The 25,822-nt window shown below is 39.4% G+C and overlaps 1 protein-coding gene and 1 long non-coding RNA gene across 3 annotated transcripts in view; one reads left to right on the forward strand and one right to left on the reverse strand.

Moving 5' to 3' along the window:
• Positions 1-7,109: 7,109 nt before the first annotated feature.
• On the reverse strand, positions 7,110-9,233 carry LOC119897760. Its single transcript, XR_005443433.1, has 2 exons — positions 9,171-9,233; positions 7,110-8,278 (listed from the first exon to the last, which is right to left on the reverse strand). It is a non-coding gene; the product is annotated as an uncharacterized LOC119897760 (long non-coding RNA).
• An 81-nt stretch (positions 9,234-9,314) lies between these two features.
• LOC119897759 (dynein heavy chain 11, axonemal) overlaps positions 9,315-25,822 on the forward strand; it is a 36,152-nt gene continuing 19,644 nt past the window's right edge. For both annotated transcript variants that reach the window (XM_038711691.1, XM_038711692.1), the window contains exons 1-48: positions 9,315-9,621; positions 9,765-9,914; positions 10,015-10,208; positions 10,298-10,487; positions 10,611-10,710; positions 10,844-11,055; positions 11,148-11,369; positions 11,465-11,632; positions 11,741-11,857; positions 11,967-12,104; positions 12,195-12,310; positions 12,484-12,679; positions 13,115-13,219; positions 13,384-13,779; positions 13,958-14,290; positions 14,792-15,046; positions 15,131-15,300; positions 15,384-15,606; positions 15,695-15,811; positions 15,925-16,011; positions 16,105-16,263; positions 16,478-16,561; positions 16,690-16,848; positions 16,952-17,074; positions 17,362-17,484; positions 18,061-18,285; positions 18,371-18,462; positions 18,549-18,675; positions 18,779-18,931; positions 19,010-19,243; positions 20,029-20,160; positions 20,393-20,553; positions 20,684-20,840; positions 20,931-21,076; positions 21,153-21,269; positions 21,355-21,493; positions 21,666-21,758; positions 21,844-22,038; positions 22,120-22,197; positions 22,281-22,413; positions 22,540-22,667; positions 22,977-23,125; positions 23,315-23,465; positions 23,561-23,692; positions 24,101-24,274; positions 24,838-25,042; positions 25,234-25,399; positions 25,534-25,636. In XM_038711691.1, the coding sequence (XP_038567619.1) occupies positions 9,406-9,621; positions 9,765-9,914; positions 10,015-10,208; positions 10,298-10,487; positions 10,611-10,710; positions 10,844-11,055; positions 11,148-11,369; positions 11,465-11,632; positions 11,741-11,857; positions 11,967-12,104; positions 12,195-12,310; positions 12,484-12,679; positions 13,115-13,219; positions 13,384-13,779; positions 13,958-14,290; positions 14,792-15,046; positions 15,131-15,300; positions 15,384-15,606; positions 15,695-15,811; positions 15,925-16,011; positions 16,105-16,263; positions 16,478-16,561; positions 16,690-16,848; positions 16,952-17,074; positions 17,362-17,484; positions 18,061-18,285; positions 18,371-18,462; positions 18,549-18,675; positions 18,779-18,931; positions 19,010-19,243; positions 20,029-20,160; positions 20,393-20,553; positions 20,684-20,840; positions 20,931-21,076; positions 21,153-21,269; positions 21,355-21,493; positions 21,666-21,758; positions 21,844-22,038; positions 22,120-22,197; positions 22,281-22,413; positions 22,540-22,667; positions 22,977-23,125; positions 23,315-23,465; positions 23,561-23,692; positions 24,101-24,274; positions 24,838-25,042; positions 25,234-25,399; positions 25,534-25,636 (7,743 nt within the window). In that variant the 5' untranslated portion in view covers positions 9,315-9,405. The remainder of the gene's footprint in view (positions 9,622-9,764; positions 9,915-10,014; positions 10,209-10,297; positions 10,488-10,610; positions 10,711-10,843; positions 11,056-11,147; positions 11,370-11,464; positions 11,633-11,740; positions 11,858-11,966; positions 12,105-12,194; positions 12,311-12,483; positions 12,680-13,114; positions 13,220-13,383; positions 13,780-13,957; positions 14,291-14,791; positions 15,047-15,130; positions 15,301-15,383; positions 15,607-15,694; positions 15,812-15,924; positions 16,012-16,104; positions 16,264-16,477; positions 16,562-16,689; positions 16,849-16,951; positions 17,075-17,361; positions 17,485-18,060; positions 18,286-18,370; positions 18,463-18,548; positions 18,676-18,778; positions 18,932-19,009; positions 19,244-20,028; positions 20,161-20,392; positions 20,554-20,683; positions 20,841-20,930; positions 21,077-21,152; positions 21,270-21,354; positions 21,494-21,665; positions 21,759-21,843; positions 22,039-22,119; positions 22,198-22,280; positions 22,414-22,539; positions 22,668-22,976; positions 23,126-23,314; positions 23,466-23,560; positions 23,693-24,100; positions 24,275-24,837; positions 25,043-25,233; positions 25,400-25,533; positions 25,637-25,822) is intronic.

Raw genomic sequence — 25,822 nt, forward strand, 5'->3', positions numbered from 1 at the left:
AACATATATATATATATTAACTATATATGTCTAACTATTTAATTTCCCAAATCAGTCAGTCAGTTAGTTAATCTGATTTTTCTCAAGCCAAAGCTATTGTATTTTTCTTGTAATTTAGCCAAAATAATGTCTCTCAACAGCACAATGAGAACAAAAATATTTTCTTTTGACTGTGATGAGGTCAAAGATCAAATTCACAATAAGAAATGAGATTTCAGATGCAAAAACAGTCTTTCATTTGACCATAAAGTGAATGACTGCTGTGAAAAAACATCACTACAGTGACTAGCATTACCATGTGTCAGATAAGAGACTTTCAAGTCTCTTTAGGGAGCTAAATAACTGCTATTGATATTTTAGCATTTCAATGGCCACCTTAACTCTCTAAGCTGTCATTGTTTTTATTTAAGGTTCAGGCCTTTGCTGCTGGTATCAGTTGAGTTTCCCATTGAAGAGGAAATCAGAAGAAACCAACATTTAAATGAGGGATAAGAGGCTTCTGTGTGCCAAGAGCTAAAAGGAGCTGTTTTTGTCTTGTATCACTGTATTGCCATTTCAAAGAATTACTTTAAGGGAAAACAAAGTAATAGTGACAGCACTCACATTGTGCAGCTACATTGAATATTGTTTTCTTGTAAAAAGGACTTACCTCTCTCAATTTATTTGTGCAATTGATATATATTCCTTGTTGATTGACACTTGATAATAAAAAGATGCGTGTGAAGTGTTTTTTTTTCCATTCAGGGTTAAATTTTGTTTCTTTATCATACATTGGATAACCATTGGAACATTAAATTTCTATGTTGTTTTTTGAGTGCATTCTAAATTTTGGAGACCCAAAAATCAACTCACATGAGGCCATTGCAGGTCAAAGGTTTGTCTTGTTTATGTAGAATCCCTCTGCTAAATAAGTCAGTTTGTATTCATTGTATGGAAATAAGATATTTGTAGTTATATATATATTGGAGATTGAGGACTATTTCACAATAGAACAGTGTAAAATACAATTTCTGATTTATTTTAATGTATATTAACAAATGGATTCCAAGTGTTGTAAACATTTTAAAAAATACATTCTTTTTAACTGGATCATGAATGTATTCTTTGCCAAACAGTTGGGTCAGCTTCATCAGTAGCAACTGTTCTGTGTATGAACTTAACAGCGGATTGACAAATCTTTGTGTGTGGTTCTTGAGGCAGCAGTGACTCCCAAATTGAATTACATGCACATTTCTCAGCCACAAAGGGGAGCCATCACTAATTAAAACCATGTGATTGATGACGTTGACGCTTCATGCCAGAGGTGGATAAATCACTCTCACAGTCACTTTGCTGCATTGGTTTCTGTTTCCACACCGTAAGCTACTGTAAGTTCAACACTTCTTCAGTTGAGGGGAATAAACAAATGGCAGAGTACAGTGTTATTGCTGGTATTTTGTTTTTAATGTTTGTTTGTGCATTATGTCCTTAAGACTTTAGCTTCTTAGCCACATATGTGAAATAATCTGAGGAAACAATGTCACTTGTGAAGGCCAACATCGGTGTATGAATCTTTGTGTAATGTATGTGAATTTGTCCTTCTATAAACTCTTCATTATGTTAAACTGAGTGAAACTCTGACCTATTAAAAGGGAAGTTGTCAACCTATCCATCCAGGGACAGCACTTTGCGAGTAATCACTGTCTAATGGCTTTTATACTGAGTCAGTGTATTATGCAAACAAACTCACATGCACTCACTGACACACAAATTTGTAGTCCTGAACTGAAAACGTGAAAACTGAAATCATTTCAAGTCAGTACATGTAATTTTAACAACAGCGCTTCTAGTTGGAATTGTTGTCAACTAAAAGAACAGTAAAAAGGGGTCTCTCCCCCTTTATAAATCCCTATGATCACCCATATGTTGCCACTGTTCCAGGGCAAGTCCACGCTGACTTTCTCTATAGGTGGAATATTACAGTGGTTTAAAACTGCTGTCTTTGGCCAGGAACAATTTTGCACTCTTAAGCTGCATACAAGTCAGATCCTGTCAGTGGGTTAGTTTTGTTCAAAGGACCAATTAGTGGGTCCTACCTTAGCCTGCAGCTAAAAGGCCTAATGGTGGGGGCATCCACCTGAGAGGTGCAGAGCTCTCCCCACTGGGCTTTAATTTGAGAGAGGGGTGGGTGGCAGCATCTGAGGCTTTTACCATTACACAGGACTTCATTGTGGCTGCTGACCGTTTGATCTTAAAATAATTTACTTAATGATCTCACCACGGGAGCAATTGGTGCTGCTCGATTAGTCTGCAAGGTCTAATGGACATGGGAAAGAAAGAGGAGCAGAAGGAGGGAGAGGGAGAAGGGGGTGGCACAGTAAGGACTAAATGAATGTGCTATGTAACCTTGGGGAGGAACATTTTTAGCATAAATTCAGAGGTGAAATTCTGGCAGTGCTACAAAAATTCAGTGGCTGTACATGTGAGGCATTGTAGCAATTTAACAAGTTAAAATAACAAGGAAACAGTAATATTAGTAGCTTATAAAAAGAACCTGTGACATATAAAATCACATATTCATTTGTGTCAACTTAAATATATTCTACTTGGACCTTTGCATATATCTCTCAAGCTACAAATGAGTTGATGTAATATTATGGGTAACTATACTAATCATGAATAGGATTAACATTTTCATCTTAATATCTATGATATTCAGAGCAACCCTGATTTTAGTGTACTTTGGATTTCATGTGATAAATACACACACACAAAAAAAATCAAAGGTGAAATTTACCCTTAGACTACAGAGACAAATGCTAATTGAATTAAAAGTGTTAACACTGATGTTTGTTTATTTCCAATCAAGAGCCTAAACATGATCATATATAAATTCATCATCATCATTCGTCATTCTATATATAATTCCAATCTGTAATACCAATTGAAATATACTGTAGATGACACATTTAAATGCTCAATCCTTTCATATCTAATCAAAGTATGAAAACTAACAGCTTCAGGGATTAACAGTAAAGAGAGTTGAAAAGGTCATTACTCAGCTACACAACTAAAAGGCCTTCCTGACCTCTGCGCCTAGATAACAGGTCAAAGAAGGGGGGTGGGGAGGGGGGTGGGTTAGAAGACGAGATTGTTGCAGTCAGGTAAGTTGGTGCAGTTTACAGAAATCCCTATGGCAAAGTATGAAAAGCGGAAAAGGGAGGGTGGGTGATTAACACAGATCACTATTATTAAATCAAGCTGGAAGGTTGTTAGTGCACATGAAGTTGTCTGTGACATGTCACGACAAAATCTGGCTCACTGGCTGGAAGAACCCAAATAAATCTCTGAATGGAACATTTTTTGATGGGAAGATACAGCATAATTAGTGTCATCGCATTTAATGATGAACTACATCTGTTTCTCTTGTCAGCGTTATGCATTTATTTAGAAGAATACTAGATTATAGTACTAGCCAAATGATAACTGCCTGAGCCTATGGAGATTGGCACTGATTGTAAGTTTATTTTCATAACACATGCCAAAAGTCTGAAATACACATATGAGTGAAATGTAGCATATCTGGACCACTGCAGTGCAAACTGTCATACATTCATTCACACAATCATTAGTCTGACAGCAACAGCAGTGGGGAGTAAACCCCCTTTCTCTTTATTTCTCAAACCTTATGAAATAAACCCCTTCACTTTGCATGATAAGGGGATGCTCTCTCACAGCTTTAATTAAAATATCAAGGAGTTGCCCAATAATGCGGTGGATACAGAGAGGGCAAACACTTCGAATGTTTGCACTCTTGATTTTATGATGAGACTTTTACCGTGACATGAGGAAAGGTTGACCTCTTCACTTTAAAGTGGGAATTAACTACACAGTCAACAATGTAGTAATTAACAGCCAGTAGCTGCCAATGCTGTCTTTGCTGGTTTATTTTATTTGCGGTATGTATGGTCCTAATATATTATTCATTTTTCTGCATTTTATATCATTACTATAAGAAAAGTGAATTGGAAAAACATACATGGATGTTTGTATAATACCTATCAGACAGTAAAGCCTCAGATGAATTTTAAACATTTATTGACCCATCCCCCCACTGAATGGCAGTAATCCTTGTGCCAGGCCCTGCCAGAGACCACGAGGTGTGCATATTAAAAGTTTTTACTAAGGCTCCACAACACCTGCGTACTTCTCACCACTGAGCTGTGCATCACAAGAACATGAATCAAGGCCTGTGAGTAGAATATCTCATGGAGAGACAGCATTCCACAGCTTGTGCTGGGATTAGGAAATCAAAAGGGCACACGCTCTGCAAATGCTACACAAGGCCCCAAGGAAGCCAGCATGTTGAGAAACAGCCAAGGAGGCTCACTCAGCTCAGTCATTTATAATGGAGCCGGACTGACAGAAGCCCTTGGGACATTACCGCTACAAACCCCAAACCACTGACTGTATGTGCCATACAAACAAGTACAAATTATGGTCCAAATGAAGCGGAAGAGCACCTGCAAATTGCAGGAAGCATTTTCCTGTGTCTTAATTATCTTAGTTTTTTAGATAAATTATTTTCAGCAGCATCTGGCTATGATGATGAGCCTAACAAGAGTTATTTTCCCTACAGGTAGAAGCAGAATTTTACTTAACATGGTATGTGCAAAATTATTTTAGAGAATCTGGACTACGTTTGCTTGTCATACAAGATGCTATATTCTCATCAGCAGGTGCATGTGTGATTAACGTTGCATTGCATTGCGTACATCCCTTCTGTGTAGTCCATTATGCAGTCTCCAGGAAGGGAAACTGTACTGTGAGAAATCCAAGTATTTCATATGCAAAAAAACACTCTCTATGTATCCTTGCCCTGTGTTAGTCAAAACATTGATGAGATCATTTGCATTTATGGAGTGAATGATTACACAAGTACACTATATGAGGAATAAAGGGCCCAGCTCAGGTTAAGGCTGATTGACAGCAGCATTGTCTGGTGAGGCTTCACTTCATTTTGAGGAGCCCATGGTGACCTCAGTCATTATGGCCATGAGGGGCAGTGCCAGTCTCTCAGGATGCTGATTAAGTGGGATAAACCAGCACAGAGGCCAGACACAAGTGGCCTGGCCATCCTCAGGGGAGTCCCTACCTAACTGCCTGGACCCAGCCTCCCACACAACACACTCAAGCCACCCAGACTGTGACACACCTCAGACAGGAGCACCGGCACTTAAAAAGTGTATATGTGCCATATAATGCTATGGCATTTAATTTTATGCACTTTAGCGCAGAGGAACTAGATCAAAACTACAAATAACACTTCTACAGTCTGATGCCCACACCGACCTATCTGGCTATTAAGAATTTTATTTTATTCTGATTTTCTTTCATCCACATAAACCAGTAGGCTTAAGCCTAATGCATGGCATATGCTCTAATATGTATGTGTGGGAGCTAACTAAACAATGGGGATTGTAGGCTATAACAATTGTAAGGTAATGGGTGCCCTTAAAGCTTTTGTTTCCCAGCAGAGGAGCACTTAAAACAAGCCTTTCAAGATAAGTGGCCGGCTGTTGTAGTGCGGCTTCCCCAGTCCCCCAGGACAACATATCCATCACCAGATCCCCTCGGGTGTGGGCTAACAAATTTGTTCATTCTGGGGCTTACATAACACCCCGAGAGCTTCAGCGCTCTCTGGGCCGGATTTTTTTTCTTTTTACATTTCGTTACAGTGGCTTAATTCACTCCAGGGCAAATCTTCCACATGTAGGATTACTTGCCATCAACACATCGAAACTAGATTACTGTGTCTATATTTCCGGAGACAGGTGGAACAGTGACTTATAACGGAGTGATTATATAGTCAATGTGATCAATTATTATGTAAACGGGAGGTCACCAAACAACAGATGCAGGCAGCCTCCTGACGTGCTGTGTTTTTAAATATGGCTTACAAATTGCTTTCTGGACTTTTGGCAACCAGCTGCTTGTCATTTGTCCTTTATTAGGCCTATAATAATAAAATGACCAAATTAAATCAAATGTATCGCCTATCTATCTATCTATCTATCTATCTATCTATCTATCTATCTATCTATCTATCTATCTATCTAAAATAAACAGGTTTAATTTGAGAAACTGTCTCAACTATTTTCTTTCGCTGCTGGATCTCCAAGTCCCTTGGATCTACATCAAGATCTGTCAAAAAAGAAAAGCCAGTGCCCTCTACAGGACGCGACTGATGGTGATGGTGCGCACACTGAGAGACGCAAGATAACTTCAGAAGTTCACATTGTACAAGAGAGAGACAGTAAAAACAATTGAAAAGCAAAAACGATTTCAGCTAAGAGAAAATGAGGACAGAGGAAACGAAACTGTGATTTTGTGTTATGTAAATAAAACTGACTTGACTATATATTTTTTTCTCATAGATAATAATGTTTATTGCACGTAGCCATAACTCAACCTGGTCCTGTAGAGGGCGACCTTGTGGTTTGGACCCTCTGACATCCTGGGGTCCGATGTTATTTGCACACAGCAGGTGGCTGTTGAACAGCAGTGGAAAGAAGAAAACTAAGTTCAGAGCCAAATAACGTACTTTTTACTCCACTACATTAATTACTTACTCTACTTTCCAGATTCAGATACAAAATATAATCAACTGTGATATCAATGAGCCTTTAATGATCCCTAGTAGGCCTACATCATTTATTTATATAGCCTATATATATTAGAAAAGAAAATTTGCCCCACATTTACCAGCTACAATATTAAAGTGATGTACAAATCAAACACATCAATAATCATAATCCAATAAAAAAAATATGTATTATTCTAAAATGTGCCTTTCTTCAAAAGGAGTACTTTTACTTTTGGCTTTTTATAGTATATTTTGATGCTAATACGTTTGTACTTTTACTTCAGCAAAATGTTAAATGCATGACTTTTACTTGTAGCAGGGTATTTCTGCACTGTGGTATTAGTACTTTCACTTAAAATAAGTACTTCTTCCATCACTGGGTATCATGTATAATAATAGAACTTCAGTTCGCCTTATGTGCGCTGCAACAGGAATTCTGAACTGCCCTCAGGACTGGTAATACTAAAACTCTTAGTGAAAAATGTACTATAGTACAGATTTAATTTTTATCAGGATAGAAGAAGATCACTAAACCAGTAATGCACTGGTATTTATATACAGTTCACCTTTGTGGTTTCAATATACAGAGACACATTAGTTCAGAATCCGAAACTGTACATCATCAAACAAACAAATAACAAACAAACACATTTGCTTGCTCAACGTTGCTTGTTGGATTGACTGGGCTGTGGTGATGGAGTGCTGTTTTGTGATTCAGTTTGGGAATCAATAAAGCATCATCAACAAAACTCTGTTGACACGACCAGTCATTGATGAGCTGCTTTGTATGACAAATGTACCTAGTAGAATTTTGAAGGCCAAAAGACAAAGTGCAACACATACAATAAGTTTACCCAAGCAAACAAATCATGCATTTCATCAGAACACTCATTTTAGTACCAATGACAATGATTGCAAGCGATGAATGAAGGCCAAAAGACTTTCACTCAGATTGCAGCACATTCTTTTTGTGGCAGATGCACAAGAGGCAGTAGATGGAGATATTATGGGGGCTAGCTCAGCAGTGTAACAAGCCTTGGCAGAAAAATGGTCGAGGTGGCAGGTATAGTGCCAGGTTTGAATAGCATTGTTCCCTAAGAAACAGTTTTTGGTTGCCTGGGAGGGTACGAATGGTGCAGTCTGTCTTGCACACTTTTGTGACAGCTTCAGCATTAGAGGCAGCTAGCAGAAAGTGATATTTGAAAAGATATGTATTTGTTTGTTCCTTTGTTGAGTTTGAGGCCACAGTATGATGAAAGAATAGAAAGATACACGCATAGCTATACATGGAGTGGAGTGACCTTTCTTTCTCTTTCCATCTTGTGATGATAGTCATAATGATCTCATCCCATTTGAGGCTGTAAGAGGTTTCTGGTCTTTAGCAAATCAAAAGACTCATGTTCTCAGCCATGTTAACATCTGTGCTGATTTCCAGAGTAAAATGAGCATGTGGATTACATCAGGAGCCATCTTCATCTTAACTGCTTGAATGCATTGCCCCCAACTTGTTATTAGCACCATAGCAACAGGCAGGCAATCTCTTCCCCGTAGGTGGTCCTGTCATTGTTAGTGATGAGGTCCAAAACGGTAGTGCCACCTGCAAACCTGAGGAGTTTGTCTCACTCTCCTCTTCTTTTTCCTGAGGATCTGCGTCTTGTTGTGGATAAAAAGTAGAAAAAAAGTCACTCTACAGGAAGTAGTGCATTTTCTAGAAATTATATAAAGTGTAAAATCATACATAGTATCCTCTATATCTAGTATGTTTATTTACTATAACTTCAAGCATTTACTAATAGATCAGGGTATACCACTCAGCTAGCCTATTTAAATCTTCAAGGTAAGTTACTCCAAAGAATCATTTTGTCCAAGCAGTCAGACCCTGTAGACTGTTCTGAAATGAGGTGTAGTAAAGTGCCTTGTAAATGGCAGTCGCTGGGTAATGCTCTGCTGCCAAGACAACAGTCAAGCTACTCACACACACATATATCACATATATTTTACTACAGTCTGTGGCTCAGATACGCGGGCCTCTTCACGTCCAGGCCTTTCACAAAGGAGGCATTAAAAAGGACACAGGCATTTTCACCTGTTGAAACCATTAATGTTTTGATTTACTGTTTATCCATATCGACCATATAGTCATCTGCCCAGTGAAATGACTATTGGTCATGCACATGTCAATGAGTAGTTTAATGTCTCAAACTGAAGGCCATGTATGCATCAATTCCAAGTCAGCTATTATTTGAACTTTAATTAAAAGTGCACGTCCTTAAGCATTAAGTCATATGATACACCTACATATATCTAACTAACATTTTAACTCTATATCTGGTGGAATATTAATGAGAGCATCCTTTGCAACTGTAGCCTACTGTTTTGTAGATTTTACTCTAAATGACCTGCACGCTTGATATTCTGGTCTTCTAAAATGTAAAATGGTAAAATCAGTATTATAGTAGATGCAGTAACTTTGTAGTTACTTCATGACTTTTACTGGGGGAAAGTGCTTTCACTTCACATTTGGGAGCTAGCTAAATAAACGTACCTGGCAGTGATTGAGGATAGTGGCTGTTTCTAAGCAACGGAATGCTGAACCGCCACCAGGACTGCCCAGCTCCTGGCAGTCTTCTTTGCAGACGGGCTTTATGTTAGATAGTTAAAACTATTCTAACACGAAGTTAATAGCTAATTTGGGGGACGGTTTCTGGAGCGGTCACACATTTTTCTGTTTTGTGGAAGGAAGTGACAGGGTTAAAGCATATCATGGTCGTAGAGTAGTCATGTCCGACGATGAAAGTGTGCCTTCCTTTCTGGAGGACGTCAGAGTAAAGTTTGTCGAGGAAAAAGTTTGTGGGCTACTGCGATTGCACCGTCAAACATGGGAGAGGAGCGCTGTCAACGAAGAGTTTCAAACACTTCTGAAAGACTTCTTTGAAAGGGAGTCTATTATGTTTTTCTCTTCTTCAAAACAATTTTGTCTGGTTGCTTCTAATAAGGTATGGTTGTTACGGAATCTCCAATAACATTATGGTAGTATGATACAATCTAGCTAGCTTAGCCTGTGTACACTTGACTAGTAAACTAAGCTTAGGGTACTTACAAAATGTTGATATTGATTGTGATATTATTGCAAATGCAGGTCCCACGTGTTGCTCAATACAAGCAAGTCTATGTCCTTAAGAAGGCAGATGTTCCCATCAATGCTGAAAACTACAGGGAACTTCTGCTTTATGGCATAATTTCTCCATCACCACTAACGTTACTGCAGCTTTCGAGCACAGTTGAGCAGGTGATTGTTAAAACCTCCGTTGCTGTCAGTTATTTTTGTTATGCAGTTTTCTAGCTTGCATTCATGACTTCTGTGTGAATTAATTGTGTCTATTCAAAAGGTATGTGTTCCACTGCTGTTAAATGACAAAAACCATCAGATGTGGCCAAATCTGATGGCTGAAGACATCATTCAACATGTTGAGAGCCTGTGCAGTAAGACATCAGTTGTGCAGGGACAGGTTTCAGGGAAAACTGTTCTCCCTATCCTGACTGTGGCAGATTGGATAGAAAATTCATACAACACCATCAAAATGTAAGAAACACATTTTGCTTTTGTTTCAGAGACTGGGATCTTTCTTTGTAACATAAGTATTAACTTTCAACATGTATTTTCACACTCAGGTATAATAACTATGACAGGGCACTGGCCCATGCCATAGAGACCGAGGTCATCAACTGGACCAATCTGATCCAGAAGATTTTAAAGCAGAATTCATCAGATCTACTTATGACTGGCTGTAATCCAGGGCCCAATGCAGAGCTGAAGTTTTGGGCTTCCAGGAAGAGCAATATACAGAACATTTATCATCAGGTATTCTCCCTTTCCCCCTGATCTTCATTAAAATCATTTAATATTAACATTTATTATTATCATTTAATTTATTTTCATCTCCCGACAGTCCTCTGTTAAAATGTTTGGTACTTTGCCTTGTAGCTTCAGAGTCCCATTGTTCAGAAGATGGCAAAGATGTTAGAGATGATGGATAGCAGCTATCATCCAACAATCAAGACTCTAATTGGAAATGTATTTGATGGTAAGATTAGCTAGTTTCTTTTGCAAAGCCAAACAGGACACACTGTAGTTTGCACCTTGACAAATGTCAAAAGCTTATTATCTCTGATTATGATGTTTTCTTTTAAAACTGATTTTTATTTCTCAATCACAAGCACTTCAAGAAGCCCAGGACATTGACCTCCATCTACAACCTCTACATGCACAACTGTCTCAACTGGAAAAGGAAAGATTTCATCACTTGGAAACATTCATCCCTGCACTGTTTCACACTCTCTTCCTTACCTGGACCAACTGCCAATCTTATCAAAGGCCGGCACGCATCGTGGGGTTACTGCAGGAACTTTGTAATCTGTTCATTGAACAGGTAAGACTTTTAGTCAATCAATATTACTCTGACTTAGGTTATTGGATGTTGGTGTGAACAAATTCACAGATATAAAATCTTTCACCCTTTAGGCTTCTACATACCTCTCTGCAGATCTGCTACTCCGAGAGGATCCAGAGGAAAGTCTACAACTGGTGAAGAGGGTGATAAAAGTCTTTAGATGTTTCAGAGACAGTTACCAGACCCAGAGGGAGAGGTTGGCCAACCATGTGAAACATGCACCCTGGGACTTCCCATCTGCTATGATTTTTGCACGTTTCAACCAGTTCCTTAATCGTATGCTACAGCTGGAGGTGAGATCACATTAGTATTTTTGTTTTTGCAGTTATGTGTCACGATGATATTTTTAGGTGGTTTTGTTTCTTATTACTGTATGTTACCTTTGCAGGACTTGTTTGAAATCATGGTTGACTTTCAGAGGATGGAAAAACTGGAATTTGGTGGACTTAAAGGCAAAGTCTACACTGAGCATGCTGCTCAGATGTACAAAGAGTTCAGGAACCACTGCCAAGCTTTGAAGCACAGTGAAAACAGCCCACTTGACTTACACTCTCAGGTGAAATTATTTTTATTTTTGTGAACAGCTCCTGCATAGATTCATAATGCATGATTTTACACCGGTGTCCATCATTAAATACGGTTGCATTCTTAACTTTGCCATAAGGATTTTGAAAACGAGTTTAAAGATTTCAAAGTGAGGATTGTGGACTTTGAATGCCGCCTTGCCAGCCTTCTATGCTTGGCCTTCAAGGATTGCTCAGGACTGGAATCAGCATTTAAAGTAAGCAAGACTGGATAATAAGATGATGGTAGTGACAGTATTGATAAAGTGATAGTGAGTGACAGAGCTGTGTTGTGGGACACCAACATATTTGTTTTTTGTGCTTTAGCTGCTAACTATTGTTGGGCCCTTCCTGGAGAGAAGACAAATTAAACAGATATTCATTCCCAACATCCTTCTGCTGCAGCAACACTTCAGAGAAGAGCTGGAGAAATGTAAATGTCTGTTTAAATCCCAGCTTAGTAAGGTACGGGAAGCAAAATACAATATTAGAAATATGCATTGAAGTCACAGGGTACTGTCCATACAACAACCCTTTTCCATTCTTTTGTTACAGATGGAGTGTGGCCTGACTAAGAACATGACTCACACATCTGGAGCGTTGAAGTGGGCAAAAATGTTGAGACAACGCATTCAAACACCGTGGGAAAAAATCAGATTGCTGTTTGACATGTCAGTAAAACACCTGATTATTTCCAGCGAATTTGTTACAAGAATAGCTAGTCAGAAAAATATTTAAATAGATAGAAAGATACAGACACACAGTGCATAGAACAGACAAGATATTGCTATTGTGCCTTGTGCTTAAAAACGATAATTGTCTCACAATTATGCAATATTTCCAGGCTTGCAGGAGGTGTAGAGATGGTGACGGAGTACTACAAGTACATGGAGATTTTGAGACTCCTGGACCAATATGAGGAGGACATTTACTCTGACTGGTGTAATGGTTTGGAACAGGCCTGTCTGGTCAACCTGAACAGGCCCCTTCTCTCCAGAAATGTGTCTTCTGACCTTATCTCAGTCAACTTCAATCCAAAGGTAATTGCTAAATGAGTGCCTTCTAGTTTGCAGAAACATTACATCAAACATCCTCCAATGCTAAATGATCAAGACCCCTCAAATTTGGGATCTCTGTTAATATATTTTATTATACTAGGTTTGGCAAAAGACAACAATATTCCTTGTTTGGTCCAAAACCTAGATGCAGTTCACCACTTAATTATTATTCCTTGGCTCAAACTGTATCTCCCCTTTTAGTTTTAAAAATATTTTGTTCATAACATAATTCTGACAGACTTAGTAACAAGTGCAAAAATATAACCTCCCTGGCGGAGGGAATAGTTATTTGTTACAGTTATTTAATTTTAGTTATTATATTCTCTGAGGGTTTCTGGTAGTTGAGACAAAGCATTTTACCACCACCCCGCTGTGACTATGTATATTGGTTAATCACCATTTCCTTTCACTCCTCAGCTGACTGAAGTGTTGAAAGATGTGAAGTATATTCAGACTCTCAGTCAGATCAAAATCCCTGCAGCTGCAATGACTGTTTTTGAGAAGCGTGACATGTTCACAAAGGTAAGAAACAAACATATTACTTTATGGGCTCACTTACACTCATGCACACCTGTTTGAGTTAAACAATGGGCAATACCTAATATATATATACATATATACATATATTATCCTTTACATAGTCAGCTCCTCAAAATACATCTTTTCTTTACACTTATATTTTCCAGTATGTGAGCAGTCTGCAGCTATTAGTACAATGGTACAACAAGCTAAAGCAGACAGTGCTACAGGTGGAACTTCCTCTCATCAGAGCTGAGCTGGAGTCCATAGACGTGCAGTTGACAAGAGCAGAGTCTGACCTGACATGGCAAGATCCGAACTGCTGGAGGTTCATCAGCACCACCAAAGATCTGGTCCACGGCCTTGTATGTCGAGTCGGTAGAGCCAAGGAAAACTGTGAAGCCATCCAGTCAATGATGAAGGGCTGGAGCAAACAGGCCATGTTTTGCAGAAAGGACAACAAGAAATCCTCGCTCATACAGCTGGAAGACAGGGGAGACCGTGTCAGCAAGAAGTACAACTCCATGAAGAAAGATGGAGACTCTATCCACAAGCTGGTAGAGGTGCGTTTGACTGGATTTATGATAATATTCACTGTTATACATTATAGATTGTTCATGAATACTTGCATTTTTGTATACATTGCATTAATTTCATAAATTGTACTCTGTAAAAGTACAGAGCCAAAACATTAACAGTATTCATGCTCACCATTCCTCCAATATCCTACAATTTCATCAGGAGAACATGACCCTTTTCCATGCTGACGCTTCTTCAGAAGCATGGCAGTCCTACCTGGAGTATGTGGATGAGATGGTAGTGGAGGGACTCTTCAGCTACATCAGCCACTCTCTTCAGTTCTTTGTGGACAACATGGAATCATGGCCAAACCAGACACCTCTGTGTGAGGCCCAGCTGATGCTGAGTAGCTCAGGAATGGTCTTCCTCCCCTCGTTGGAGCCCGATGCAGGAGACGGACTTTATGAGTTGATAGAAGGACTGGTTGGAGACATATTCAAGACTTCAGTGAATATCAACAGAGTGGCTGCTCATCTTGGCATGGAGAGCTACCAGGTACTGCAAACTGTGTGCAATGGTTTGCTTCTGTTAACATCTATTGCCTTTTCATCTGTGCAGGGAGATAACTATAACATCTTCATCAAAAGTCATATCAAAATACTACAGTCTCTCAGTAGATTGGGATGTTTTAACATATGTGCTACAAGGGTCCCAATGTTGCAGGATTTTGGATGGCTGTCTGTCAGATCATGGTCTTATAACAGCAATGTAGATGAATGTATAAGGATGGCTGCCACATAGGATCAGGTTGGATGTTATGGGGTGTTTTAGCTAACTGAACTGTACAAGCATTATTACCACCAGGTAATAATACTTGGTATCAAATAAAGTTTCTGTTTTAGAATTTAATTCAAAATAGTTAAAATAAGTCAGTCATAAAGAAGCATTCTATATCAAAAATGGGTACTTTCTCACTAATCTTTCTAAACTAATTACAGTGTATTCCCCTACAAATAGTATATGCTTCTCATGTTATATGTAATATAACTCTTACAGGATGTAATGGATGACATGCTAGATTTGTTAGACCTGAGACAGGAAATAATGGAGCGAGTGGAGAACGTCCTCAAGAAAGCGATAAATTACCAGAGAAAGTTTGACTGCTACACCCACCTCTGGCAAGATGACAGGGCTGAGTTTCTCAGCCAGTTTCTCCTGTATGGACGTGTACTTACAGCTGAAGAGATGGAGGCTTATGGAGCAGATGCACTCCCTGAGAGCCCGCCTACAATCGATAACTTCAAAGAACAGGTAAAAGGCTTTTTTAAATCACGAATCACATTTTCCCCGTACTTGGAAGGTATCTTAATTGTTGTTGTGGTGTTAATTTTACAGATAGATTATTACGAGGAACTGTATGCTGAAATTTCCAATGTTGAAGACTTCAGAGTGTTCAATGGATTTTTTCGGGTGGATATCAAGTTCTTTAAAGTGAGCCTGCTTAACACTGTAAAGAAGTGGAGCTGGCTTTTTAAAGAACACCTCTTGACATATGTCACTAACAGGTAAAATTTATTTCTGCATGGCTATTTAATGCAGACCAAACTGTAACAACACGTGTTCTCACTGTCCATGCTTTCCCACTCAGTCTTGATGAGCTGCAGAAGTTTGTCCGAGGCAGTGTTGAAGGGCTAGGTCAGCCTGTGGCTAAAGGAAACCACCATGGCTTGGTGGAAGTGATGAGTCACCTGTTGGCTGTCAGAGACAGACAAGCAGCCACAGACAAGATGTTTGAGCCTCTTAGAGACACAATAATCCTACTTGAACAATATGGAGTGACCATACCTGACCAGGTCTATTCTCAGCTGGAGGTAACTTTCAAGCGCTAACTACAATAATATAACAAATGTGAATTTGATCCCATTCAACCTGAAGAAATCAAAATAACTCTCTCTATAGGAACTTCCTGAGAAGTGGAGTGGGGCAAAAAAACTGGCCTTAAAAGTGAGGCATGAGGTGGCACCCATGCAGAATGCAGAAGTGATGGTTTTACGAAGGCGATGCAAGGCGTTTGAGGTGACGAGTCACTTTTAGTATTTATTACCAGAGAAATCAAATATGCACAGTTTTAAAGCTATTGTGTTGTATATTCCAGTGTGAAGACTATTAAAGTGGTACTAATTTTTCAGGAGAAACAAAGCAAATTCAAGGAGATGTTCAGAGCAACTGCACCCTTCAGTTACAATGCAGTGCACCCCTACGTCAGTCTGGAGAAAGTAGGAATTTAAACATTGCTTGAATATAGAATTAAAATTACATTGTGTTATTCTGTACACTTTGGATAACAATTGCAGTATGTTGTTTTCTAGTCTGAAAAAGCAATCCGAGACATGGAAAAAGAGGTAGCAGAGCTACAGGAGTCCACAAATCTGTTTGATGTTATTGTCCCTGACTACAGAGACATTAAGCTCTGCAGACGAGAGATCACGGTCCTCAAAGAACTGTGGGACATTGTTGTATTTGTGCAGGTAAGTGACTTAGTATATTTTGTATACTTATGTCACTATTCTGGAGGAAATAGAAATTCAGCTGAAGGGATCACAGCACTACAATACCCCAATAACTCAATAACTTGACCAGTATGTCACTGATTCTTTGAATAACTTGTAGACTTTAAATGTCCCCATTAAGCACCCTTAGCCCATTGACCCCTTTGCGTTGCGTTTGTCTTTATCTGTACAGAGCAGTGTGGAAAACTGGACAATGACCAAATGGAGGCAGATAAACGTGGACCAGATGGATGCAGAATTGAGGAGTTTTGCCAAGGTGAGGTCACCAACCGTGCTACATCACACCAGCGCATCTCTCCTGCTGTCTTGCTGTCATGCACCGTTGCTCTTTGTAACAGATGCCCCTAATAACTAATTATGTTTACCTACCTTCTGTTTGTGTAGGACATACGGAAGTTTGACAAAGAGGCTCGCGTGTGGGATGTGTATTCTGGGTTAGACCTTTATGTAAAGAACCTGTTGACGTCACTGCGGGCCGTGAGTCAGCTACAGAACCTGGCAATACGAGAACGCCACTGGGTGCAGCTAATTAGAACAACACAGGTGCATAAATACACACAACAGAGGTCTTACTATAAAGCAGCGTTATTTTTTGCATGATAGAATTCTGAGACTTTCCATCATGACTGTAATTCTTTTGAAATAGATGGACTTCACTGTGACTGACAGTACCACTTTGGAAGACCTCCTGGCTCTGCAGCTCCATGCGTTGGAAGACGAAGTTCTTAACGTAGTGGATAAGGCGGTCAAAGAAATGGCCATAGAGAAGGTGCTTCTTCCATTATTAATAGATTGTGGTCACATCACACATCATCTGCTGTCTTGTAGTCATAGTGACCAATTATATTGCAACATACTGTACCAGCTATTCAGCTATTAATAACTTAAACAAAAATTACCTAATTTGGAGATTTGGAGTTTTTGCAGGACAGCTGCTTGTGTAGTTACTATATTTGGTTTGGCTGTTACTTCTAAACCAAATATAATATTTTATACAGTAAGATAATTTGTATCCAAACATGTTACCATTATGCGGTCCAATATTTTTTATTTCAGGTTGTGACACAAATAAGTCAAACGTGGGCATCAATGGAGCTTTCATATGAAGATCATTACCAGACCTCTGTGCCACTACTTAAATGTGACGAGGAACTTATTGAAACTCTTGAGGATCATCAGGTAAATATCTAAGTTACTTATATTGATACTGATATTTTATCTGTGACTTCATAGCTTAGAAAAATGCATAATGGTGAAACACTACAACAAGTTCTTGAGATCAGTTGTCTGTGAGAAGCACTGATATGCTGAATAGAGATTAGAGTCCGCCCTGTCTGACTGTCTAACAGCACAACTGAGAATAGAGAGGTTCCTATGAAGAATGGAGCGGTCCCTATTGAGTCCTTAGATTTATAGCTGCTGTAGGACACAGGGCATTGTTGCACAATGGCGGTCTTTATTCGTATACACCAGATGCATTGGGGGGTTATAGCCAGCAATTAGATGTCTTGCCACTTTAGTGCCTCCATCTTTGTGTAAACAGACTGTTTCCCATCCCCACTTTTTTATGGCACAGCATGCTGATGCGGTTGAATATGCATTGAAATTAAACTAACATATGGTATGATATTAAGGTTATCAAGATATTACTTTTTCTTGCCAAAGCTTGGGTGGGAGTTTGGTGTATTTGAGTTTTACATTGGATCAAATGATTTTGATAGGCTATGCTCATGTCTCCATTTCTTCATCCACAAGGTTCATCTCCAGGGCATCTTTCAGAGCAAGCATGTAGATCACTTCCTGTTTCAGGTAGTGGAACTACAGAAACAGCTGACTGTGGCTGACTCTGTGCTGATGGTCTGGATGGAGGTCCAAAGGACATGGGCCTACCTGGAAAGTATCTTCAAAGGCTGTGATGACATCTGTCAACAGCTGCCTGCAGATGCACACAGATTCCAAGCTATAGATGCAGAATTTCAGGTCTGCCCTAAAATACCAGTAATTTAGTTATGCAAATTTCATTGTTCTCATCATTGTAAAACATTGTTGATTTTGCTTATTTCAGGAGTTAATGTTGGACAGTGCTAACACAAAAAACGTGATTGAGGCCACCAACAAACTTCATCTATTTGAGAAGTTAGAGGATCTACAAAAAAGGTTCATGTTTATTCAATACATTCTCAATATACTGATCACAGTTTGCTATTTTGTGGACAGAATTCCCATACTTTCTCTTTTAATAGGCTGACATTATGTGAAAAAGCTCTTGCTGAATATCTGGAGACAAAGAGATTTGCATTTCCACGATTCTACTTTATTTCATCTGCAGACTTGTTGGACATCCTCTCTAAAGGGAATCGTCCCAGAGAGGTACATTTATGTAGACTTTCCCTTCATTGTTGTTTTAGTATTCATCCAGTGTCACTTTTTCTCTAGTGTATCTGTCATACAAAATGTAATGACTCTTTTGCAGGTAATTGTCCACCTCTCAAAATTATTTGACAGCATGTCAGATCTTGAGTTTGCCAAAAACAAACAGTTGGATAATCCGAAACTTGCAGTGGGAATGTACAGCAAAGAGAGGGAATATGTCCCATTCCAGACTGAATGTAGCTGTTACGGTCCGGTAAGATTCCATTAATTAAGAATTATCTATCACATTTTATAAAATAAATTAACTAATGTTAAAAATACTTTACAATAGGTGGAGGCGTGGCTTACTTGTCTGGAGGAATCTATGAAGGAATGTGTCAGGGGTCACCTGTCTGAGGCTGTGTCTGTGTACGAGGACAGGCCCAGAGAGCAGTGGATTCTCGACTTCCCTGCCCAGGTGGCTCTCATTGGATCTCAGATCTGGTGGAGCAATGATATGGAGCTTGTGTTTAAAAGACTGGAGGAAGGATTTGAGTCTGCACTAAAAGACTACAACAAGAAACAGGTACATCATGTGATGTGCGAACACGCAATAATAGAATTTTATTAAATGCATCTTAGTTGGCTAGAAAAGATCCAAAATAAAAAAACATTAACATTTTTGTAAACATTTGCTTGAAAAAAATTTGACCTCATCTTGATGTTACTGATGCTTCTAGTATACTAATTGACCATAGGTGTAAAAGTGCATTATTGCAATTTAATTTCAGTTAATTTCATTTCAAGTGTGCATTATATATACAGGTATACAGTGTATATTTAAATGTAAAGATAGTATTACATTGTACTAATTTGTGTGTAATCTGTGCTTCTAATTGACATGATTTCCATAATGCCACCGTAATCACATCAGAGTCAGTGACCTGAGTTCGGTTTGTAGAGCCTCATGGTGAGCTATACTCATAGTTGTATTACCACATCACTTGTGTCAATTTCATCAGCACTATTTAAGGTTGGCATGTCCTTGGTGGTTGTATGAATAATCTCTCTCTCCCTTCAATGCACTGATTGGATCGTCTGTCATAGAACACACGTCTTCTTTTGATTGTCTTTGGTGTCTCAGTCATTGATTAGTGATCAATGGTGTGTCTGTTGAATTTTCCACATGGTCTTCATTCATACATACAGTGTGTATGTTGTTCTTTCAATAACTAACAATACAAGTGAGACAGGTAATATGATTTCAAAGCAGATTGTTGTCAATTCAGTCTCGTGGGAATTTAAATTGGCACTCTTCTGACAATTTTCCTCAGCATTGCTTTGAATCTTTTTTTTCCTTCCTTCCTCCAGATTTCTCAACTCAACTTGTTGATCAGCATGCTGCTGGGAGAACTGAGCTCAGGCAACAGGCAGAAGATCATGACTATATGCACTATTGATGTCCATGCGAGAGACATTGTTACCAGGCTTATTGCCCAAAAGGTAATGGCAATTGAATCATTTCATAATCAGCATTTCCTTTAGGTCTGATTGGGCAAACTTTGGGATTGTAACTTAATTTACTCATCATATAGCTAGGGTTAGCCTAAATGTAATGGGGAAAAAGACTATATTTTAAATAGTTATGATCATCATACCATCTGCTGCAAACTTGTACCGTATCGCTTGTGACATAGGATTGACATAGTTAAAAAGCAGCCACCTGTGTTCACAGGTCACCACCTCACAGGCCTTCCAGTGGCTTTCCCAGCTCCGACACTGCTGGTATGAGCAGCAGCATCACTGCTTTGTTAACATCTGTGACGCTCAGTTCCTTTACTCATACGAGTATCTTGGAAATACACCTCGTCTAGTCATCACTCCCCTCACAGACAGGTCAGCTCTCCTGCTTATCAGTTTTCAGTCTATGCATGTAACGTCTCGTTTCAATACATTTGCTACATTCAGCATTGCTGAAGTAGCACATTTGCGTTTCTCTGTGTGCTGTTGCCATGGGCATGTTTAGGTGCTACATCACCTTAACTCAGTCACTCCACCTGACCATGAGTGGAGCCCCAGCAGGCCCCGCTGGAACAGGGAAAACTGAAACCACTAAGGATCTGGGCAGAGCCATGGGCGTCATGGTATACATCTTCAACTGTTCTGAACAGATGGACTACAAGGTGTGAAATTCAATGTTGGTCAGGTTATGTCTTGATTAGATGTTTAATTAAACATGTATGTTTAAAACCATTTTTTTTGTTTATGTTCAGTCAATTGGAAACATCTACAAAGGTCTGGCCCAAACTGGAGCATGGGGCTGCTTTGATGAGTTCAATCGTATCGCTGTAGACGTTCTGTCAGTTGTAGCAGTGCAGGTCAAAACTATACAGGATGCCATTCGCTCCAAAAAGAAAAGGTAAGCAACTGAATCTGAATACATAATGCATTTATACTGTAAAAAAAATGGGTTAACTCTCTTTGCAACCTCATAGGTTCCTGTTCTTGGATAAATACATTGCCTTAAAGCCCTCTGTGGGGATTTTCATCACTATGAACCCTGGCTATGCAGGCAGGACAGAGCTACCTGAGAACCTTAAGGCTCTTTTCAGGTGGGAGTAATAAAGTAATTTTGTTAATACCATGTCTTTACTCAGCGTGAAGTTCATTGTCTGCACTGTCTGTGTCCCACTGTAGACCCTGTGCCATGGTGGTGCCTGACACTGAGCTTATTTGTGAGATAATGTTGGTGGCAGAGGGCTTCCGTGGTGCTAAGCTTTTAGCCAGGAAGTTTATCACTCTGTACACTCTCTGCAAGGAACTGCTGTCCAAGCAGGTAGGAGAATAGCACTTAATAGCACTTTTATATTTCATAATGTTGGCTTAGAACAGAGAGCTATACCTCAGGAGCACAGCGATACATTCAGTAAATCTTAGTAATTTTTATGATATGATTTATTATAAACATAAACACTGGAATACACATCTTGATTGTCTGTTCTCGTTAGGACCACTATGATTGGGGTTTGCGTGCTGTCAAGTCTGTTCTGGTTGTGGCCGGGGCACTGAGAAGAAGAGACAAGAGTAGACCAGAGGAACAGGTGAATTCTATGTGCACGTCATCTCACAGCCACAAGAGGAAGTTCCATTGTTTTATATAATCTATAAGTGCACTTTATTTCCCAGGTGCTGATGCGTGCGCTGAGGGACTTCAACATGCCTAAAATTGTGACTGAGGATGTGACTATCTTCTTGGGACTGCTGGGAGACCTCTTCCCAGGCGTGGAGGTGGAGAGAGAGAGGGACTGTGAATTTGAAAAGGCCATCCGGAAGACTACACTGGAGCTCCGACTCCAGCCTGAGGAGACATTCATCCTTAAGGTTGGACATGACACAGTGTATACCTGGTCAGTGCTTAAAAAAGGAATGAAATAATCTGGTTCTAAACATTTATTTTGTCAGGTGGTGCAGCTGGAGGAACTCGTGGCAGTGCGTCATTCTGTCTTTGTTCTTGGAAATGCAGGGACTGGGAAAAGCCAGGTAAGATTTTATTGCCTTAGAAATTGTAAACTAACTGCACTTTGTAAGGTACATAAAATGTCAGGTATTTGTTTTTTCAATAGATATTGAGAGTTCTCCACAAAACCTACGTAAACTTGAAGAGGAAGCCTGTATGGAATGACCTCAATCCAAAGGCAGTGGACAGAGATGAATTGTTTGGCTTCATCCATCCCGCAACTCGAGAGTGGAAAGATGGTAAACAGAGCTTAGGTTTTTAATGAGAATAACAACACATTGAACCAGTGCTAACTCATACTAAATGTCAACAGAGGTTTTACCTTGTAATCTCAGTTGTTGTTTGCGTTCTTCAATCTGTGTAAGGTTTGCTTTCATCACTGATGCGAGAGCAAGCAAACATCTCCCACATAGGACCTAAGTGGATTGTGTTGGATGGAGACATTGATCCGATGTGGATTGAATCACTCAACACAGTGATGGATGACAACAAGGTACCTCCCTGTGTTCACTCATAAGCTATTGTACAACACGCAACCAAGGTGGTAGGGATAGAAAAAGATGTTTCTTTCCTCCTCCTTCAGCAATCACTTCCTGGATTGTGAGTACTTGGAGGTCTTTTTCCAGAGCAATGAATCATGTCACGGTGACAGTGTGCCTTTTGAAATATTCTAAAGCAAGTCTGTCAAACCTGATGAGATATGAAGGGGTTTTCCTTATTGTTAGGTAGAGTCCTGTCTGTCATATTAGCCATTCAAATGTTATGATATATGGAAAACGTACTGCTTCATAACATCTTTCAGGTCCTGACTCTGGCCAGTAATGAACGTGTGCCACTCACGTCTTCCATGAGACTAGTGTTTGAAATCAGTCACCTAAGGACGGCCACTCCTGCTACTGTGTCCAGAGCAGGAATTCTCTATGTTAACCACCAGGACCTGGGCTGGAACCCGTAAGTCACACAATTTGTATTCACATAACATAAAAGCATTTTTAGGTTTTCAATGAAATGCTGTTTTTTTTATTATCATCTGTATCATTATATCATGCATGTATTGTTCTTAAAAGACAAGGGACGCTGATTCAGATCATGATCAGATCAGCACAGCAATGTAAAATTATTCCTTGGATTGCTGCTCAGGTACGTTGCCAGTTGGATTGACCAACGAGAACGCCAGACAGAACGAGCCCACCTCACCATACTGTTTGAAAAATATGTTCCTCGTTGTCTAGAACAGATGAGAAACACCTTTAAGACAATCACTCCTATCCCAGAAAACTCTATGGTGCAGGTACACAACAAACACATACAGGGAATTTATTCCTTCTTTCATATGATGATGCCCTCAGCAAATCCCAATAAAAAAATTGTTTTCTTCTTGCACAGACACTCTGCACTTTGCTCGACTGCCTTCTAACACCGGAAAATATTCCCTCTGACTCTCCACGTGAGCTCTATGAAACATACTTCACATTTGGCTGCATCTGGGCTTTTGGTGGGGCCCTGTATCAAGACCAGGTATAACTTCAAAGGGGATGAAAATGAGTATGGTATAACAATTCTAATTTAATTTTCTTTTATATATCAACTTATATATAGCAAATATACATTTTATAATATGGGTGCATAAGTGTTGACATGACAAGTGTTTGTGTCGTAATAAAGCAAATATTGCTCAAAAATAAACTGTTGTCCCTCGACAAGGACTGTAGGACACAGTCCACTTAGTTATCTGTCCACTCACTCCTGTTTTTTTTCTTTGTTCTCCTTTCATGAAGGTATAAATATAGGGTGAGGCATGAGATATGTCAAGAGTGTCATGTGACCAAGAATAATATAAGTTTAACTGTCAATCATTTGGACTAATGTTATCTGTTGAAATGATATGAATTAATGCGTGATATTATATTTTCCATGATTTTACAGCTCCTTGATTACCGGGTAGACTTCAGTCAGTGGTGGACCAAAGAAATGAAGACAGTGAAGCTACCAGCACAGGGTACAGTGTTTGACTATTACCTTGACCCTCAAACCAGACGGTTCCTGCCCTGGAGTGACACCGTGCCTCCATTTGAAACGGAAACTTGTACACCATTACAGGTAAGAATATATAAGCTTCTATAAATATGGGACATGTTGTTTGACAAAGAATCACATACACTATCACAAGAAGCAGCCATTTTAAAGAAAAATAACTAAAAATGAACAATACAGTCATATTAAAAATATATGTATGCCTCAGTGAACATAATAAGAGAGGGTAAAGTCACATCATGAGGTTATGGCAGGGGCCCTAGAATGGATGATAGGCTTTCCACTGTGTCTGATTACCATCTAGTACACCCCATACTAGACTGTGTGGGGGTGAAGGCATGAGCAACAAGGCTTGAGCTATCACCCACGTTCTATTGTCTTTCTTTAAGCTCCTGTGTACAGCTGTGAATGCTCCAAAGGCTCTTGCTGAGCTGTAATTAGTAGGGTTTTGTTCTGAGCAAATGATGCTATTATGACAGAATAGTTGTGGTGTACTGGAGAAATACAAGAAATTATAAATCACATACAATTCACTGAACACATGTCTGTCAATAAATCACACTCAAAGAAAGCCATAATAACTATGTATGTTTCTGTTCTCTGTCGTCCTGCTGTTTGTGTGATTGCAGGCTGTTCTGGTGCACACAGCAGAGACCGTGCGCCTTCGGTACTTCATGGACTTGTTGCTGGAGCGGAGACAGCCACTGATGCTTGTGGGGAACGCTGGAGTGGGAAAGACTGCACTTGTCAGGAACAAGTTAGACTGTCTGCCAGAGAGTTACATGACTACAAAAGTACCCTTCAACTATTACACTACCTCCCTCATGCTGCAGAGTGAGTGAGGCTTTTTGATTGTTCTGTAACACTTCAAGTAAACTCTAGCACCACCTGCTGGTAATGTTCACTGATTCAGAAAGGGTAGACTCTCCCAAAGTTGGTTTGACCAGGGAAAGATTATTCTAGCTCTTTAAAAAAGCAATGTGTTTTGTCTTGTATGTGTTCAATCACTTTGCTTTCTCTTGCAGTGATTCTGGAGCGACCATTAGAGAAAAGAGCAGGAAAAAGCTACTACCCTGTAGGCAACAGAAGGATGGTGTATTTCATAGATGATATTAATATGCCTGCTGTCGACAGTTATGGAACAGTGCAACCTCACACACTTATACGCCAGCATCTGGATTATGGCCACTGGTGAGTAGAACTGGCACACTTAGTACCAGTTTTACAGTTGTTTGTTTGAGTCCTACGCCACAGCATGAAACATTCTGCCAAACTACGGTTCTGCTTATCAAACCAAACATTCTTTTCTTTATCACTCTATGTAGGTATGACAGACAGAAACTGACCCTAAAAGAAATACACAATACTCAGTATGTTACCTGTATGAATCCAACTGCTGGGAGTTTCAGTATCAATCCCAGACTACAGGTATGTTTCCCATTTCAACTGCCCTTAATCTTATTTCTTAAAAGAAGCATATTGTAGCATCATAATTATTTTTTCATCAGTGTTGATAGTCTTATATAAACTTTCTTTTAGTTTTAAGTATAGCATAGTTTTGAAAGTTTAGAAAATTTTGCGTTGATATTGAAGTCATCCCTAAACTAGCATCTT

The sequence above is a fragment of the Micropterus salmoides genome, unplaced genomic scaffold (genome assembly GCF_014851395.1).
Source record: "Micropterus salmoides isolate LMB-PRFRI ecotype aquatic unplaced genomic scaffold, ASM1485139v1 Ms_hic_scaffold_11, whole genome shotgun sequence".
In the NCBI taxonomy this organism is placed as follows: Eukaryota; Metazoa; Chordata; class Actinopteri; order Centrarchiformes; family Centrarchidae; genus Micropterus; species Micropterus salmoides.